This window comes from Mustela putorius, unplaced genomic scaffold (genome assembly GCF_011764305.1).
Source record: "Mustela putorius furo isolate JIRA1106 unplaced genomic scaffold, ASM1176430v1.1 tig00003834_pilon_pilon_pilon, whole genome shotgun sequence".
In the NCBI taxonomy this organism is placed as follows: Eukaryota; Metazoa; Chordata; class Mammalia; order Carnivora; family Mustelidae; genus Mustela; species Mustela putorius.
In genome coordinates, this window is record NW_025421987.1 from 95,918,541 (window position 1) to 95,938,326 (window position 19,786).

A 19,786-nucleotide genomic window follows, 5' to 3' on the forward strand; every position below is an offset into this window, starting at 1 on the left:
AGTTTGAGACAAATCCGTAGGGAATGCCCTGACCTCACTATCTTCCTCCTCTCTGATCTACCAAGGCTTCTTCTTAGCCAATTACTATTGGAAACCAGAAACGAGGAAACACATTGAGGTAAATCTCTCGGGGCAGGACAGGGGAGGGTGGGGAGTGCATCTGGAGGGGCACATGGAAGCTATCTGGCGCATGAAGCAAAAGTGGACCCTGTATGGATCCATGATGACCAAGGACCAGTGATACGAAATAAGGATTATAGTTTAGCCAATTTTTTGCAACTAGGGGCCTTCAAAAAAATCAGTGGACCCCTAGCGACTTATTTTGTGCCTCTGGGAAAAACTTAAGTGCTTGTTTTATGACTGAGTTTTAAAAATCTGAATAATTCTCACTCGGGTTAACAGTTCAGTCTCTGACATTAACTTTAATTCTGAATATTCTGGCATGTGGCAACTAGAGGTGGCCCCACTTCCCACCCATTGAGGAAGACCCACTTGGTTCAATCTGGCTGTCTGGGAGGCCCGAGGCACACACCTTCTGGTCCTGCCAGGGAACTCGAAACAGGCCCTGTGGGTCCTCATGCCTCAAGTGGTAGACTTGAGGAAGAGTAGAATCTTCTCCTGTAGGTGGAGAGAGGGATGGGCCGAGGAAGACAAAGGGACAGAATTTGCTGGTGAACCCTAGCTCAGGACGGGATACAGAAATCCACCCGCTCTTCCCGTTCTTCTCACCATATTGACACAAACCTAGGAAATCACCTTTGGACCCTGGTGATGGACTGATCGACTTAGACAAGGCCACAGCCTTCTGAGTCACTACCAGGGGCAAGAGGAGGACTCTGTCCTAAGTCTTTGCAATTTGCCATTCTGCGAGGCTAGGCCCTAAGAACAGGTAGAGTGTGGGTGTTGAGCTACGTGGTGGGACTCAAGTGGCTTTGAAAGCCTTGCCGACCCCTTGAGTCATTCCTTCATGCCAAGAACTTGCTTCACGAAGTCCTCTGCTGAATGCGCATGCTGCCTGAAAGGGTGTGGTGCACATTTGTCTTTCTGTCTTCTCAACATTGAACTTCCCTTCCTGTTTTGAGAACTCCACCCCTTGCAAGTATTTATAGGAAGCAGAACCCTTTTTCTGCTGCCTGGGCAGGGGCACATGACCTAAGGTTAACCGACTCCGGACTGTGGCTCAGGAGCTAGTGACACAAGATGGCAGAATTTGGGAGGCTCTTCGTTTGGGCAATGGGTGGCAGCAGTGGTGGTGACCCCAGTGGCGGTGGCCCCGTCCAGAGCTGTCCAAGGCAGCAGGGCAAACTGTGTTGTCCAGCAGCGATGGCTTGTGGCATGATTTGGACTGTGGTCCCAATGGTCGAGTAGCCTCCTGGTTCCTGCCCACTTCCCAACTCTGTTCCTCAGCCTTCCCAAAGAGGCTGGGCTTCCAGATGTCCTTTTATTCAAACTGCATGCTGCTTAAATCAGAGATTATCCTCGGTTGCAAGAAACTGAGAAAAGTAACTGATGTGAGGGGTAACACATTAACTCAATGGAAGCCATAAATGCACAAGCCGTGGAAAGACTGATTTGTCTCGTTTAGCTATTTGTCACCTTGGGAAACAGCAGGACCCCAGGAAGAAGTGTTTGTGTGGATGGGAGGGGAAATCAGGCCAGTCTGGTCTTTGGGGCATGGGCTGCCGGGGCTTGTAGGCAACAGCACTGGACAGAGGCTCCAAGGCATTCTGAGGTATGTGCAAAGCTCTGGGCTGGGGCATGCAGGCTGGAGAGAGCGCACTGGCAGGAGAAGGGGAGGGGCGGTAAGGGCAACCACTAGTGAGCACAGGTTATCTCGGTGAGTGCCAGAGTGTGGAGCCTTATTGGTGCCCTTGTAGGGCTGCTTTGTCAAATGAAGACCACTGTTTTTCTCTCTCTGATCAGCCCGAACACTTCTGCTGACGTGTAGTCTCCATGGTAATAGAATCAGCTTGTGGGACTTCTGTCCTTTCCCCACCCCCTCACCCCCAACCCCACCCCTGCAACTGGGCCCTTTATGATTGGATAAGCGGGATAAAAAGCACAAGGACAGTGACAATTCTAAACTACCAAAAAGGCAAGTCTGTGTCACCCCCCCCCACTCCAGTCTCCCCCCAACTCTGCAGAGGAGCAAAGAAATTGTTCTCTATTCCCACTGAGAGAAGGAGAAGGAAACCAGGAATGTTGTGAGTGCAGGTGTTCAACCTCTGCTGAGTTGTTTGTGGGGTTTGTGAAGAGTAGGGGCAGCCTACAGGTCAGCAGAAGCCACTCCTGTCTACGTTCTTTTTTCCTTTCCATCAGATCAAGGACTGTGCCTGGTGTTCAGCTTACTGCTTGAATAAACTCAGGGCCCAGTTGTCATTCTCTTAACTTCTCCATGAAAGGGACGTGTTTGCCTGCACAGACTGTGGGCACGAACCCGGGGCATTTGGGCCACCCTGGCTGCGGTGGCAGAGCCAGCTGCCACAGGAGGTGAGAACCCTTCTCTCAGACTCCCAGCTCGGAAACTCCTGTCCTTGGGGAACCCCCGGGGCACGGACTCTCACAACCATAGGACAGGCTCTTGGAGTTGTCATCGTCGGGGAGCTCTGACCTGCCGCCCTCTCTGGTCAGCTCCATGGGGATCACCCAAGGGGAGGACGCTGAAAAGTAATCTGGGTGAAATTACCAAAAAATACAGAAGAAAGAGAAAACAAGCCAGGTTTGATTTAAAAAATATTTAAGAGACACGTGTTTTATTGTCACAGAACATCACTTAATAAATATTTTAGCAGAATGATGAGCCTGAATCACAATGATAGAGGAAGAGCTTGGGGACAACTAGGAAGGCAACATTTTAAACTTTTAACTTAAACCTCAATTCACCAGCTCCATCCTCTGCATCAGGCCCCAAGGTTGGGCGGAGAACCTGTGTCCTTTGGCGCAGGGGCCCAATTTCTCACCTCCGGGTGGAGCCGGGTCAGTATATGGAAGACCAGTAACAGCGGCTCTTGATGACTTGAAGCAGAGGCTTCCTGAAGGTGAGGAAGATGACGGTGCAGGCCACCAGCAGGGTGAGGCAACTGGGAAGAATGAGCACCAGGTACAGCAGGCCCATGTCCACCCGCTCCCATTTGCAGTCCTGAGGCATGCTTCCGGGCAGTTCCATTAGGCGAATGACCTTGGAGGAGAGGTTGCAAGTGACCGTGGCCAGGTCGGCAATGGTGTGCAGGTGCGGCAGGGACCCCCAGCCCTCTACCCCACAGCAGTCATAAGGATTCTGACTGAGGTAGATGGTGCGTAGACTTCGGGTGAGCTGCTCAGACACGGCCCTCCAGGGAAGGGCTGTGAGAGAGTTTCTGCGCAGATCCAGGGTCTGCAGGGCTGGGCTGCCCCTGAACCGTGGGAAACTGGTCAAAGAATTCCCTGACAGATCCAAGTCTCTCAGATTCCCAAACCCAGAGAAGTCCAACTCCGTGGAGCTGGAACGGAGGCCCACGTTCCTGAGAGACAGGACCTGTAACGTGGGGGCGATATCCCGGAGAGGGGTGACAGTCCCGTTCAGAACCCCCCAGTTTCCAGACAGGTCTAAGTGGGTGAGCGCGGTCCCCTGGAATGAACAGTCTTGTAAGGCCCCCAACCCGCAGCCCTCCAGAGAGAGGCTCCTCAACGAGGCCATGTTCCGGAAATCCACACAGCTTGGGGGGCCCAGGCGGTGCAGGTCCGCCGGCGGGGGGCAAAGGGAGATCTGATTGTGGCTCATGTCAATTGTAGTGATGTTACTGGCATCAGCAAAAAGGCCAGTGGGGACACCCATGAGCTGGTTGGAGCTCAGGTTGAACGACCGGAGGCTCCTCAGGCAGCCGTGGAGGCCTGGGGCCAAGTGCAGCTCGGACAGCTGGTTCTGGCTCAGGTCCAGCTCTTTGAGCGCCCCGGGGGGCTCGTGCTCTCGGATATGAAGCGTCACCAAGCAATTCTGGTTGAGGTTCAGGTGCACAAGGGAAGGCATTTTCTTCAGGAAGCCGTCAGGCAGGTACTGGAACTGGTTCTGGCTCATATCCAGGAAGTGCAGCTCAGCGAGGTCGCTGGAAGCAAACTCCTCCCAGAGGTTGACGGTGGTGATGTTGGTCACGTTGCCGTCCACGAGGAGGAACTGGGCCACCATCTCCCGAGGCGAAGAGGCGTTGTACAGGTCCCCGTAGAAGCCCATGTTATTGTCCCGCAGCAGGAGCGTGTGCAGCTTGCCGCACTGGGGCAGGAGCGGGAAAAACAGCAGCTGGTTGTGCGAGAGGTCCAGCGTCTCCAGCTCAAAGGCAGCCTTGGCCCCCGATGCCAGGAACCATTCCAGGACATTGTAGCTGACGTTGAGGAGGCGCAGTTGGGTGAGGCTGAAGTCCACGATGCAAGGAAGGTTGTTATAAGCCAGGTTGAGGTGCCTCAGCTCGGTCAAGCCATCAAAAGCGCCACCCTCAATCTCAAAGATGTAGTTTCTCTGCAAATCCAGCTCCCTGAGGTGCCCCAGGCCCTCAAAGACAGAGTCGTCGAGCCTCATGACGGTGTTCCTCGCCAGGGACACGGACTCCAGCGAAGACAGGTTCCGGAGCATGAGGGCCACCATGTCTTCTGTCAGGGAGTTCCCCGACAGGTCCAGCGTCTGCAGAGCCGGCAGGCTGCGGAAGGCAGCTGCCGTCTCCCTGTAGCTCTCGGACAGGGAGTTGTCGGGCAGCGCCAGGCTGCGTAGACGGGCCTGTTCTTGGAAGGCGCCACAGCTGATGCGCTCTAGCTGGCAGCCACGCAGACTGAGGCTCTCCAGGAGCGGGTAGTGCCGGAGGGAATGGTTCCACAGGGTCCTCAGCGGGTTGGCGTCCAGGAGGAGCATCTGGGAGTAGGGCGGGAGATGGCTGGGCACCAATTCAAGCTTCTGCCCTCGGCAGTCGGCCACTCCATCAGCCTAGGCCCAAAAACACACTGGTCAGCAGGAAGGGGGCCTCCAAGGCGGACATTTATGCACAGAATCCTGGCCTGTTCCCTGGACTATTCCTCCAACCACTGGGAGGGATTCTAGAGATTATTTTTTTTTTAAGGGAAAAAAGGACAGGAAAATGTCGCACAAAAGGAACTTTTCTCTGTTCTTTACCGTCACGCTGAAACAGTCAGCTAGGAGCTGGGGCCCAGACCTCACTCGCGACCCGCTCATATCAGAGGAGAGCTGAGCTCCTGTCCATTGGCTTCTGAGCAGGGACAACTCTGTCACAGTGTGGTTTCAGGTCTGAGAGGAACTGAGGATCAAGGCGGTACCTGGGTGTAAATCCCACCTCTGCCATTTATTTCCCAGCCGACCTTGGGCAAATAATTTAGCCTAAGTCTGTTCTTCCCTGTGAAGAATGGAGATGAAGTAGAGAGTGCCTGCCGCAGAGGACTGCAGTGGGACTGGAAGGGAGGCGGCACAGTGCCTGACACAGGAAGCACCGTTCACCCAAATGGCCACTGTCATATCCTTATCGCTGTTACTGTGACATCTGTGTGTCCAGCAGGATCAATGCCAGACAACTGAGATGCTGTGGCATCTTCACTGCACCTGAAGGAATTCTGCCTGGGATATTCCTCTACATTCTGGATTGATCAATATTAAAGCTGAAAAGGACTTTAGAGCTCATCACCCCTCTGAATGGTACCGAGAAGTGGGGCCTGGAGAGAAGTGAAGAGCCAATAGCATTGCAGGGACAGGAGCCCCAGAGCTCCTAATGCCCAATTCAGTGCACTTCCAGGGTGCTGTTCACCACGACTGTGCTGCATAAGGAGGCAGGATGGATGGGATGACCCTGTTCTCTCTGCAAAAATCACACAAGCCTCAGGATGCTTCAGCGCAGCCCCATGTTTTACGAGACTGGCAAAAACTGTTGCAGGATGTCAGATGTCTAGGAAAAAAAGTTTTAAGGGATACGATAGAAGAACAATGGCCTTCCTTTTCAAGGATTGGTCAGTTAAGGACAAGGCCAGTGATAGTGGGGAAAAAAATGTTTTGTTTTGTTTTTTAATTTTATTTATTTATTTCAGACAGAGAGGGAGAGAGAGAGCACAAGGAAGGGCAGAGGGAGAAGCAGACTCCCCGCCGAGCAGGGAGCCTGATGTGGGGTTCAATCCTGGGACCCTGGGATCATGACCTGAACCAAAGGCAGATGCTTAACTGACTAAGCCACCCAGGCACCCCCCAAACTTTTTAATGAGACCACACTCTGCAAACTGTCTAATAATCTTTTACCATCCTTGATAATATGTGCAGACATATTGCTGTGGCAAGAAAAATAAATTTGACCACATCTGTTAAGCAGCTGTATATTACTTCACTGCACAAAGAGCACAGTGTTAAAGAACAAGAGTTCTAGGGTCGGTCCAGTCTGGTTCTGCTTTTCAACAAATGGGTGACTTTGGGCTGTTACCTAACCAGTCAGGACCTTCATTATTCCATGTGTAAAACGGACATTATATTTATAATTTTCTCACAGGGGCTTCTTTTTCTTGAGGATTCAGTGCGATTATTTATGTAAATCAATACAGAACCTGGCACGTAAGTGCTTGATAAATGTTGGCTTGATGATTAGCATTATTTGATTAATTAATCTATTGTTGAACATTGGAGTTGTTCCCAATTTCCAGATGAACATCAGAATGAATTTGTCAAGTTCCTGTCACACTCCCCCGAAAGACTTTGGAATTTTGATTGGGATTGCATTACAATTATGGGTTAATGGGGGGGTGGATAACTGATGCCTTTACAAAACTCAGTCTCCCCCTGCAGAAATAATGTATTCCTTTATTTGAGTAAGTGTTGGTCTTCCCCTAACAGGGACTCTCTGGAGAATGTTGTGGTTAGGGGCTTTCTTCAAGCCATGGGACCCTGTTAAAGCACAGCGGCTGCAACTCTGGGGTCCCACCTCTGTAACCCCCTGGCAGCCCTAGTGAAGGGCTATAAAAAGACCACATGACTGTCAGAGCCCAAGAGAACCTCACCATGGCCACTTTATGACCACACATGGCTTATGCAAGGAAGGGTACTGGTGGAGATAGCTGGACTCCGGAAACTCTCAGCCCTAAGCGAGCCACAGGGAATCCAGTCTTTGAGCTCCTGGCAGCCCCCCCACCCTCCACACTGCTCCTCCCCACCAGGCTGGAAAGGGTCAGGTAGGGGGTCTAGCTGGAGCCCTGAAAGGCTATCAAAGAATTCACACTTTATTCCCTCTTTGTTCTAAGCCTGACTCCCTCCTGAATCAGCTACTGGGAGGTTAACCTTCAGTTGCCTCTGTAAGGGAAGAACGGAAGTCTGAAATTGTAGCAGGGACTAACAACAATAATACTAGATAAAACCCATAGCTCCTATTACATACAAGGCACTGTTCTGAGAGCCTTATATACACTATTTAATCATCATAGCAATGCAGTATTATGGTATTATGGGCTGGTACCACTATTCTGTATCTTACAAAGGAGGAAACTGAGACACAGAGTGCCCCCTGCCCTCCACCAATGTCACCAGCTGGTAAGCTGGGGTTTCAACCCGCTCTGGCTCATAACCACCACTCCATACTGGAGTATCTTACAGCACAGTGGTTAGAGGTTACTAAAAGTGGTTAAGAACCATGATCAGCTGGGCTTTTGAGATTTATCAGTGTTGAATGTAGGTATTACCCCGACATTCAATTTGTCCTCCCAGTGTCTTGTATGGAGGTCAAAAGGCTCCCAAAAGACTGTTTTATTAAATGTATGGACTGTTTATTAAATGTATGTTTCCCAAGCAGACTTTTGATATCACAGACTTACAGGCAAGAGAGAACATTTCCAGAAACGTGCTCAGTCGTTATGAGGCAAGTCTGTTTGCACATACAGGCCAAAAGCCCTGCAGAGGATAAGCTGTAAAAGCTCAGCTCTCCACTCCCTGGATCATCCTCAGCCTGAACGTGATTGAGGATGTCGCTCTCAGCAGCACCCCTGTATTTGAGCTCTTGCTACTGGCTCACCCACAGGCTCTGAGTCAGGGCTTCTCCAACTGTACTACGCCCTGCTCAGGGATTCCAACACCATGAGTGGATCTCGACCGTCCAGACTTTTAACAAGCTGTTCTTGTTCTTGACCTCGGTCTCTGGGGCCTCCTATCTTCAGCAGGTATGAAAAAGATGGGGCAGGGACTGCCTGGTCTTTCCCAGGTATCATCCTGACCTTTGGTTCAGGAGCAGCTTGCACACGACAGCCCGTGGGCAGCTACAGAGTGACTCAGACGTCTTCCTTCTCTGCCCTCTTGGATGGACAATCCACCAAAATGAGGTGACCTTTGTCAGGGCAGAGGCAACAGACAGCTCAGAGTTCCTGGGAAAACTCACCAACTCACAGCTCCCTTCAGAAACTGCTGTGGCCATTCCACTTGGATTTCTCCATTCCAGTGTCAAGAAGTGAAAACCCAGGCAGAGCCAGAGGGACAGTAACTCCATCTCAAGTGCAGCACTGCAGACAGAGGGCAAGGAAAAAGTGGGTCAGAGAAGGACATCTCTGAGGGCTGCTTTGCACTCTCGGTCGAAGGAGGTGGTTCCCAGCTGTGTCTGGTCTTGGAGGCCCACAGCTATAAGGAGGCGGAAACCCACAGATTCTTCAAATATCTCAGGTTAGCCAACACTTTCAGCCTCTCACTGCGACTATAGACAGCACTTATTTTTGTTTTGCCTCTGCCATTTGAGGGACAGGTGGCTGAACACTGAAACTTGTAAGAGAGAGGCAAAGGACTCAAGGAACCAGGTCTCAGGTCACCTCAAGTTTTCCATGTTTTTTCGTTCTGTTGAAGTTTTCTTCCCAAAGCTCAAATCTGCCCAGTGCCTCACCTGAGCTCGATAAATATTTGCTGAACAAATGAATGAACGAAAGAACAGTGAATTGGGATTGAAATATTAATTGTAGCTTCTGGTCCCATAAAGTTACTAATGATTGTATTGACACGAGGCTTTCAGGAGGGTAGATATCATTGGATATGAGCCCTTTGAATACAGCCCTTTGGGAAAGAAAAAGGACTTTGATATTGGGCCTGGAAGAGAGAAAAAACTGAAGGGCAAATGGAGAGTCATCTTCAGATATAATAAGGATTATTGATGAAGTGTGGTCTCTAGCCCTTTGGCCAGTGAACACAGAACAGGAACCAGGAGAAGGCTTAAATTTATACATCTACCAACAGAATTTTAGAATTAAGAGACTGTAAGGCAGAGACATCTGGTATGTCCTCTGCCATCACAGTTTTACAGGATAACATTCAAAGGCCCAGAGATAATAACGGCTTATTCAAGACTCCAGATCAACTTAGGACAGGGCTGAGAGCAGGCCCCAGGCTCCCTTCCCTGAGCTCCTGTAGTAAGCAGCAGCATTTCTCTCCCTGAAGGTGCTGTTGAAATGACTGCCCTCTTGTTGGGAGGGCTGATAGCCCAGTGGCATTCCCCTCTCAGCTCTGTGTTCCTTAACCTCAGAGGCAAGCACCTGGCCCCAGCATTTCAACGGCTCCATCCTCTCCTTGACATCCCCCCAGGAGGGACCACAGGCCCTGCTCCCTAGTCATCTCCTAAGCCAGCAGCACCAGCACTCATATGAACCTCCTCACCTATTTCAGGGGACCCACAGACCTTTCTCCCTCACACATCCAGGCCATCTCGGGCCCCTTCCTCTTTCTCTTTCTTTGAATGAGTTTACACATCTCTGAGGCTACCTTTAACTTCCTGGTCAGATCTGAATACTCACCAGTGAAAACAGGCTAGCAGAAAAGCAAAGTGAAACCAGGTAAATCAACTATAGCTTTTATGTCAGGTCAGGTCAGCTCTCCTTACCACAGAGGGAACCTCTAACTCAGAATTCATCAGTCTTTGCTGGACACTGGGAATCCCCTTCCAATCTCCCCTTCCGCTTCTGCACCTGTGCAGAAACTAATACCTCATGGCAGGTACAGGGCACAGATGGCAGGAGCAAAACCATATGGGCTTTGTCCTTAGGATCATTGAAAACACACACACACACACACACACACGCAGGAAACAACCTTGGGATCACTGCCCAGCTTGAGATAAGGTTGCCAGATTTAGCAAATTACAGGATGCCATTTGAATGTAAGATAAACAGCAAATAACTCTTAAGTGCAATATGTCCCTTGCAATATTTGCATAATACTTAAAGAAACTGTTTATCTGACATTCAAGTTTTCCTGGGCATCCTATATTTTATTGACAACAGACAGGGAAATGGCAACCATGGACTTGCCCCCTGCCGCCTTCCTCCCTTACCCCCTCTATCAGGCTTGGGATGGTAGATGCTGCTGTCACAATCAACCTTCCAGAAGAGCCATTTCAATCTATATCGAAATGCCAAATCTAGATGGGTGCAGGGAAAACTTGCAATTTCTTCAGGGAGAATGTAACTCTTTAGCCTGGAATGCTAGATAGATAAAATTAATGTAATTTTAATTTCTGGGTCAACGAGAAAATTTTTGCAAATTTAAAATACACTTTCTCCTTTCTCCTAATCAGCCAACCAGGAAAGAAAAATTATTGCTGTTCCTTCCGGGTGACTCCTCTCATGAGGCAGCATGGGAAAATCATAGGCTTTAGAACCAGACAGACAGGGGTTTGAATTCTGGCTCCAGCATTTGTTCTTTATCCTTGAGCAATTCATATAAAGTGTCTAAGACTCAGATAATCCTTCTATAAAATGGGGATAATAATAACTATTCAGAGTTTTTATGAGGTCATATGTGAAAGTGCTTCATTTACTATGAGGATGCTTAATAAAATAATTACTATTTATGAGTTTCAAATACTATTGAGCTGGTTGAGTGGTTGTTATTTATTAACTCCAAGGTAATTTAAAGAAGGAAAAAGAATGAAAAGTGTGGATGGAAGAAGAACTATATCATTATGCTAACAGAACATGTGAAAGGTATGCAGGAAGAGTGCATTAAAAATTCTGTGTTAATAGGGGCGCCTGGGTGGCTCAGTGGTTTAAGCCGCTGCCTTCGGCTCAGGTCATGATCTCAGGGTCCTGGGATCGGGTCCCGCATCGGGCTCTCTGCTCAGCAGGGAGCCTGCTTCCCTCTCTCTCTCTCTGCCTGCCCCACATCTACTTGTGATTTCTCTCTGTCAAATAAATAAATAAAATCTTAAAAAAATAAAATTCTGTGTTAATAAATTCCAGAACAAGGTTAATCCCACTAACAAATGATTATGCTGGTTGAGAGCTGGTTGTCCTCAGAGAACAGTCTTACCCTGCTCTGTGCCACAGGGAGCTGACTTCTGAAGGCTGTTTCCCCAGCTCTGGGTGTCAGCTGCTCTCCCGCTGGTTCAGTCAATGGGAGGAACAATGGGAGGTTAGACAGCAGAATACCCTGAATCCAGGGTATTTCTTTCCTTCTCTCTCTGCCTTGGACAGAGAAGTCCTTGAGCTTCAACTGGTGACTACTAGACTCTAATAACATCCTCTCGCCCCTATCCTTCCCCTATCTACAGAAGATCACAGCTTCCTGAAATTGCTAACCTCTGGATTGACTGTCTACTTGCCCATTACCTTCTTAGCCTCTTCCATCATGTTTAGCCAATTTCCTGCATTAAATTTCCTCTTTGAAAAATAATCTGGGCATTTCTGTTTCCTGGTTGGACCCTGACAGATGCGATGACATAAGTGAGAATGGCTTTGGATCAGTCCTAAATATGGGGCGCCTGGGTGGCTCAGTGGGTTAAAGCCTCTGCCTTCGGCTCAGGTCATGATCCCACGGTCCTGGGATTGAGCCCCACATTGGGCTCTCTGCTCTGCGGGGAGCCTGCTTCCTCCTCTCTCTCTCTGCCTGCCTCTCTGCCTACTTGTGATCTGTCTGTCAAATAAATAAATAAAATCTTTAAAAAAAGGATACATAATTACGCTAAGAAGAATAAAAGGCTTTCAAAATAATCACCATTCATGTTGAGAAACACTACTCTGGGAGCGTACAGAATGATTTCTCAGAGGCATAGTATTGCAAAGAGTACAAGATGAGTTTGGATGCCAAGTCTTACTGGAAATCCCAGGAACCCTATACTGCATGCTTAAAACAACTTCCCCTCCACCCATAATTAACCCCAGCTGGGGGAGGACCACTCCACAGAGTATCCAGCTGTAAGAGAGCATCTAAACTTATAGCAAATAATAACTGTCCCACTTCACTCCAATCTCTCTGACATCTTCTAGAAAATACATCCATGTATAAAGCCAAGTCATCTTAACTACGTTTTTGGTAGAGAAAGAGAACCAAAAGGAAAATAATTATAATGGAGGGCACACAGGGCAGTATGACATTAATAATTTAAATAAAGTAACCTGGAAACCCACCCCCCAACCCCAGATTTAAAAGGGCCTGGGTCCACGGTTCCCATTTCACGGACTGTGAACCACTTTCAGGAGCCACAAGGACCTGCCAATCAACCTGAGTAGGGTTTGAGTAAGTACCATGTCTCCTCCAGGTCTGGGTGGCCAGCGGGGAAGTCCCCTGTATAAAAGCTGAGGCCCTGACAGGAGAAGCAGATGGCATCTACAGACTCTGCTTGTATCTTCTTCTTAAACCAGATAACAAAATTGAAGTGTTCCTTCTAAGTGTGGAGGCAAAAAATAGTAAGTCTTGCTCTCTTTTATATAGAGTCTATAATTCTGTATTCTTCTATTCAGTTAACAATTTCTATAAGGTCTCTATTTTATCCAGTCATGGTTTTCATGGTCATGGCTAACACCAGAGATTGTGAGCTTCTAATTAATGAAAGACAAGGCACTAGTGACCCAGGTGCTAGCCAGGTCTGTAATACATCTTACCTGGAGGTATGAGGACTTTAAATCTGACCTTCTGTCACAGGAATTCCTCTTAGTATTGCATTTATATTTCTTCTTTACCTTCTAACTATTTTGTTTGTGTTTAGTCATCACAAAATGTCCTTGCCAGTTCTTCCCTAAGAAGTCCTTGAAATATTAGGACCTCTAAATGTTTTATGGCATCCCCTGGGCAATCCTTAGTCTTGAGGCACAGCATTCTGATTGACTATCATGGAAACCTGTGACTCAACCCATATCAACCCCAAGTCTATAACAGTGTTCCTTTTAAAAAATTTTATTTATTGGGGCACATGGGTGGCTCAGTGGGTTAAAGCCTCTGCCTTCTGCTCAGGTCATGATCTCAGGGTCCTGGGTTCGAGCCCCGCATCGGGCTCTCTGCTCAGCGGGGAGCCTGCTTCTTCCTCTCTCTCTGCCTGCCTCTCTGACTACTTGTGATCTCTCGGTCTCTGTCAAGTAAATGAATAAAATCTTTAAAAAAAATTTTTTGTATTTATTTATTTTAAGTGATCTCTATGCCCAACATGGGGCTCAAACTTTTGACCCTAGGATCAAGAGTCGCATGTTCGACCCACAGAGCCAGCCAGGTGCCCCTATATAGAGTTCCTTTTTCAGGCAGAAATACGATACAGCTTTTTGTCTGGTTTTTCTCTGTTCGTACCTAGTTATAATAAATAAGTGGTGAAATTCTTTTCATAAAAGCAACACAAATCAAGACTATATTCTAGAACAAGAGAACACTAACAGTAAGGAAGAAGATCGCAGATCAGCTGTAAAAATTCCTCTTTGTTTTGGAAAGTATGCTTGTTTGCTTTTTCTGGTTCCACAAAATAGTACGGAGAAGCTCCTGCTTCACTGAGCCAAGTAGGTCAAAGAAGACCAAGGGAATGCTTGTGCGGGCTGAAAGGGATGGAGCATAGCATTTCCTCCTCTCAGACAGGGTATCCCGATCCTGCTGGCAGCAGCTGGGCTGTATGCTGGGGGAGTGCTTTCCATATCCATTCCCATGCCCACCTCAGTTCTGGGCTCAGGACTGCTCAAATGGAAGATGGCAACATGTGGCCAAGGAATGGCTTTAGTGAGGGGCTGTGCGGGTGTTGCTTGCTTTTGACAGGGAAAACATGGACATGGAAGAGAGAGTGAGTGAGATCTTTTTGACTTCCCTGACATGGACAGGGAAGAGAGGGGTGAGTGAGATCTTTTGACTGGTCTCTGCTCCTTGAAGTCCTGTCATTTCCACATCCCCGTTGTCACAAAATTTACAATTGTTCAGGGGTGCAGCAAAATCCCTAGTTTTGTTAGACAGTCTAACACTGAAACATATACATATACTACTTTTTCCCCCAATTCATGTAGATTTTCCTGTATTAATAAAATAAAACCTTTTTTAAAATGAGTGATTAATTCTAAATAGTTTCCTGTCATGATATAATGTCTTAATCAGCAGGTAGTAAAACACAACCACACATAAAGGCCTATCCACGGGTTTGTTTTTTTTTAAAATATTATTTATTTATTTATTTGAGAGAGAGGCAGTGAGAGAGAGCATGAGTGAGGAGAAGGTCAGAGGGAGAAGCAGACTCCCCATGGAGCTGGGAGCCCGATGTTGGACTTGATCCCGGGACTCCGGGATCATGACCTGAGCCGAAAGCAGTCGTCCAACCAACTGAGCCACCCAGACGTCCCTCCACAAGTATTTCTGTCCATAAAAAGATCTCATACTGAAAGTTTGGGAATACTAAGGAATAACTCTGACTTGAGTTTTGGTTTTCTTGTATGGGAGGGTTGTGATTCATTTTCAGGAAAGGATGCTGGATTTCTAATATCCAGAGGCACCCTGAATACCTCACCCCCATATTCTCACTTCCCCACCCTCTCTCACCACTGCTACTACAGAGCGAGGATGGCACCCTCTTTGCTAAAGGTGCTATCAGTAAGTGTTAAGAGTGTTATACATACATTAGCATGTAATTGAGAATTTTCCCCTTAAAAGAATCAGAGAAGCTGAAAAAGTTTTAAACAAAGGGGTCTTTGGAGAAAGATGGCAACTCAGAGATGCTGGTGGCAGAAATAAATATTTATAGGGACACCTGGGTGGCTCAGCCATTAAGCATCTGCCTTCAGCTCAGGTCATGAGCCCAGGGTTCTGGGACGGAGTCTCACATCGGGCTCTCTGCTCAGCTGGGAGCCTGCTTCTCCCTCTGCCTGCCACTTCCTCTGCTTGTGCTCTTTGCTCTCTTTCTCTCTCACCCTCTTTTTCTCACAAATAAATAAATAAGTAAACATATAAACCAACAAAATCTTAAAAAAAGAAATGTTTATAGACTGGTCTGAGGGGAAGAAATCTCTAGAAGCAGAGAATGCATAATCACAGGGTGTGAAAGTGTGAGGTTGGCCTCTGTGAACATAAAAGGCACAGGCGCTAGCTGGAGGTCTCCACAGAAAGGGAATCTGCCTTTGTTTAAAAGTAAAAGAGCAAATCCCACCTGGGATCCTAGAAGAAAGAGAAGGGCAGCTGGTCATACACTGTAGAGAGCAGATATTAAAGAACAGAAACCCCAGTCTGTGACCACTTCAAATAATTCCCACTACCAAGAAGTATTTGAAAGTCTCGGGCAAACAGCTCTGGTCTCTTTGATCCATAGCAAAAAATTCGAGTGACTTTAGTCCCCACCAAATGTTCAAACTTAGCATCTCCCATGGTGAGATCACTTGACACTCCGAGCTTCTGGGTAGGGCGCCTTGGCAAACAGAGCCCCATCTCTGCAGTACCCTTGCCAAGGACATTTGCCCTGGACCCAGTCATGAGGAAACAATCAGATGGATCCAGGCTGTATACTGTCCTATGAGACAACTGGCTTGGGGCACCTGGGTGGCTCAGTGGGTTAAGCCTCTACTTTCGGCTCGGGTCATGATCTCAGGGTCGTGGGATTGAGCCCCACATCAGGCTCTCTGCTCAGCAGGGAGCCTGCTTCCCCCCTCCTCTGCCTGCCTCTCTGCCTACTTGTGATTTCTTTCTCTGTGTGCCAAATAAATAAAATCTTAAAAGAAAAAAAAAAAAGAAGTCAAAATCTTGAAACACAAAAGGCAGTGGAGGGGAAAAGGGGGAGGTCTGAATATAAGTGAAGAAGCAGCATAGTAACCAAGGGTAATGCATGTACCTCAAGTGGATTTGGGAGTTTAAAAAAGTCTCTAAGAGAGGGTGCCTGGGTGGCTCAGTGGGTTAAGCCTCTGCCTTCGGCTCAGGTCATGGTCTCAGGGTCCTAGGATCCAGCCCCGCATAGGGCTCTCTGCTCAGCAGGGAGCCTGCTCCACCCGTGTCCCCCACCCCACGCCTGCCTCTCTTGCCTCTCTGACTACTTGTGATCTCTCTCTGTTAAATAAATAAATAAAATCTTCCAAAAAAAATCTCTATGAGAAAAATTTGAGACAACTGGGGTAAATTTATATGTATCTCGAATGATGTATTTTCAGATGGTATTATATACAAGTGATATTATCAGATTACTGCTCATTTTCTGAGGTATGAAAATGATATTTTGGCTATGTAGGAAAGTGTCTTTATTCTTGGGAAATGTCTGCTGAAGTATTTAGGGGTGAAGTTTCACGATATCTATAATTTAGGTAACCTACTTTTGCATGGCCTGGGCTGCAGGTGGAGAGAGAAAATTAAAGCAAAATATTACCAAAAGATAAATTTAGCATGATACTTTCTTTTAACTTCTCCGTAAATTTGAAATTTTTCAAAATAAAAATAAACAGGGAACATGAGATAAACGTTGGAGTTCCTAAAAGAAGAGGGGTAATAATAGTAATTTGTTGTCCCAGTATTTCTTGGAACATAACATTTTTTTTTTAAGAATTTATTTTTTTGTCAGAGGGAGAGAGAGCACAAGCAAGGGGAACAGCAGGAAGAAGGAGAAGCAGACTCCCCACGGAGCAAGGGGCCTGATGCAGAACACAATCCCAGGACTCTGGATTATGACCTGAGTCGAAGGCAGACACCTAACTGACTGAGCCACCCAGGCGCATTCCGGAACATAACATTTTTCAAATATTCTCCCGAGAAGAGTACTCAGTAAACATCTGATAAAAATGCATACACATAAACCTTAAAGATAGCCTAAAAATTCTAGCAGTTGACATTCAAACTAGAGCCTCCAGATAGCTTCTCTCCTATCTGAAAGGAACCCCTGAGTGTTAGATCACATGTTCTGACTTGAGGTACTAATATAACTTCCATAACTGTCCAGGTCGGTCGATAGCTCTGTCCACCACACCTGCAGTCCCTCTGAGAGGCAGCCCTCAGGGGAAACACATGACCTCCCTGCCACCTTCACCTCTACCTCCACCTCCAACAAGCTCATAGAATCTTGGGGAGCACCTGACCAGAGGAGGTCAATCCTTACATGCAGCCAGCACCCTCTGAGTGATCCCGATGCAGAGACAAGGGAAAGAATTAGGTAATTAAAAAAAAAAATTAGGCTCCACGCCCAGTGTTGGACGCTTAACTGACTGAGCCACTCAGACGCCCTAAATTAAGTAATGAACAGTGGAAACTGGAGCTAAGAGGCACAGAGAGAAGGCAGGATTGAATATTTAAGGGCTCCTGCCATGAGGAAGCAGAAGCTATGAATCAGATGACAAGGTGCATGAATAGAAAAGAATGAGCCTGGTGGTGGGTACTAAGGAGGGCATGTATTGCATGGAGCACTGGGTGTGGTGCATAAACAATGAATTTTGGAACACTGAAAAAAATTAAATTTAATTAAATTTAAAAAAAAAAGAAGAAAGAAAAGTCAATAGAGGGCAGAGATCAGAGAAACTGAAATAGGAAGAATGACAAGAAGGTGGGCCCTGCAGGCTGGGTGGCAAAGACGGGCTCTGAGGCTGCCTTTGGCACTCCTGACAGTTCTCTGCAAGGCCAGGTCCATTTCCAAGCTCCATGTTTTCTCTTGATAGCATCCCCATGCTCCAACCCCCCAAGGGCAACTGTTGGATCTTGCCAACAAAAAGGAGTTAACTAAAATAAGACTTGTTCTTTGGGCATCTGGGTGGCTTAGTCGTTAAGCATCTGCCTTCGGCTCAGGTCATGATTCCAGGGTCCTGGGATCAAGTCCTGAGTCGGGCTCCCTGCTCAGTGGGAAAACTGCTTCTTTCTCTCCCAGTCCCCCTGCTTGTGTTCCCTCTCTCACTGTCTTTCTCTCTTGTCAAATAAATACGTAAAATCTTAAAAATAAAATAAAATAAGACTTGTTCTTTAATAAGCTTAAACACAAAGGACAAAATTGAACAAGGTGCGGGCGCCTGGGTGGCTCAGTGGGTTGGGCCGCTGCTTTCGGCTCAGGTCATGATCTCAGAGTCCTGGGATCGAGTCCCGCATCGGGCTCTCAGCAGGGAGCCTGCTTCCCTCTCTCTCTCTCTCTGCCTGCCTCTCTATCTACTTGTGATTTCTCTCTGTCAAATAAATAAATAAAATCTTAAAAAAAAAAAAAAAAAGATTTTAATAAAAAAAAAATTGAACAAGGTGCATGTGAGTTTTATGATGCTACCTGAAAATTAGAGAAAATGGCTGAAATACGAATCTAACAATGTATTTTTCAAAGTGCATCCTACAGGCAAGAATGACAGAGGGACAGGAGAACTAAAGAGCAGAAATTTGTTGGGAAACAAGATATTAAACTAGTCTTGAATTATCTCCCTATAGATTACTTATTAATTTTGCAAAGGCAAAAATAGCAGTTATACGGTGGAGAAACTGGCAGCCACCTCCTTAACTAGATGGTCAAGTTACTATAGGGACTTACTGGGGTTACTTTGCAAAATCCGAATATAAACCATGGATGAAATAACAGTATTATATAAGGGCACCTGGGTGGCTTAGCTGGTTAAGTGTCTGACTCTTGATCTCAACTCAGGTCTTGATCTTAGGGTCGTGAGTTCAAGCCCCGCATTGGCATGGAGCCTACTTAAAAACAAAAAACAAAAAACACAGTATTATAGTAATGTTAAATGCCCAGATTTTGGTCATTGTGCTACATTTATGTAAGAGACAAATCTTGTTCTTAGAAAATATACACTGAATTGTTAGGAGGTAAAGGGGGATGTCTGCAACATTATTCTCAAACCATTCAGGGAAAAAACCATATGTGTGTGTATGTGTGTTTTAAGTAGCCTCCACGCCTAGTGTGGGGCTTGAACTCACAACCCTGAGATTAAGAGGCATGTGCTCTACTGACTGAGTCAGTCAGGCGCCCGCATATATATAGTTTTAACTAAATAAATAAAGAGAGAGAGAGAGAGCGAGAGAGAAAACAAATATGACAAAATTTTAACAACTGATGAATAGAGAGGTAAAGAATTTATGGGAATTCTTTCAGTTAATTTTGCAATTTTTCTGTAAGCTCAAAATGGTTTCAAAATTAAAAGTTACAAAAAATTAACACATAAGAGCACAAACAGTTTTAGGGGCACCTGGGTGGCTCAGTCGGTTGTGGCCAACTCTTGATTTTGGCTCAGGTCATGATCTCAAGGTTGTGAGATTGAGCCCATCATGGAGCTCCTTGCTGGGAGTGGAGCCTGCTTAAGAATCTCTCTGCCCTGGGACGCCTGGGTGGCTCAGTTGTTTGGGCAGCTGCCTTCAGCTCAGGTCATGATCCCAGCGTCCTAGGATCGAGTCCCACATCCGGCTCCTTGCTCGGCGGGGAGCCTCCTTCTCCCTCTGCCTCTGCCTGCCATTCTGTCCGCCTGTGCTCGCTTTCTCTCCCTCTCTGACAAATAAATAAAATCTTAAAAAAAAAAAAAAAAAGAATCTCTCTGCCCTCCCCACCACCCCACCCCCACCGACCCTGCTCCTTTCCTAAAAAAATAAAATTAAAATAAAAAAAAATAAAAAGTGTACTCTAAAACTAATTATATTCTT

General features: G+C 46.9%; 1 protein-coding gene across 3 annotated transcripts in view; it reads right to left on the minus strand.

Moving 5' to 3' along the window:
* Window positions 1-2,720: 2,720 nt before the first annotated feature.
* NRROS (negative regulator of reactive oxygen species) overlaps window positions 2,721-19,786 on the minus strand; it is a 29,377-nt gene continuing 12,311 nt past the window's right edge. For 2 of the 3 annotated variants that reach the window (XM_004745334.3, XM_013052633.2), the window contains 2 exons: window positions 8,373-8,493; window positions 2,721-4,948 (listed from right to left, as the gene is read on the minus strand). In XM_004745334.3, coding sequence (XP_004745391.1) covers window positions 2,978-4,948; window positions 8,373-8,480 — 2,079 coding nt within the window. In that variant the 5' untranslated portion in view covers window positions 8,481-8,493 and the 3' untranslated portion in view covers window positions 2,721-2,977. The remainder of the gene's footprint in view (window positions 4,949-8,372; window positions 8,494-19,786) is intronic. The other variant, XM_045088749.1, reaches the window with a different exon arrangement.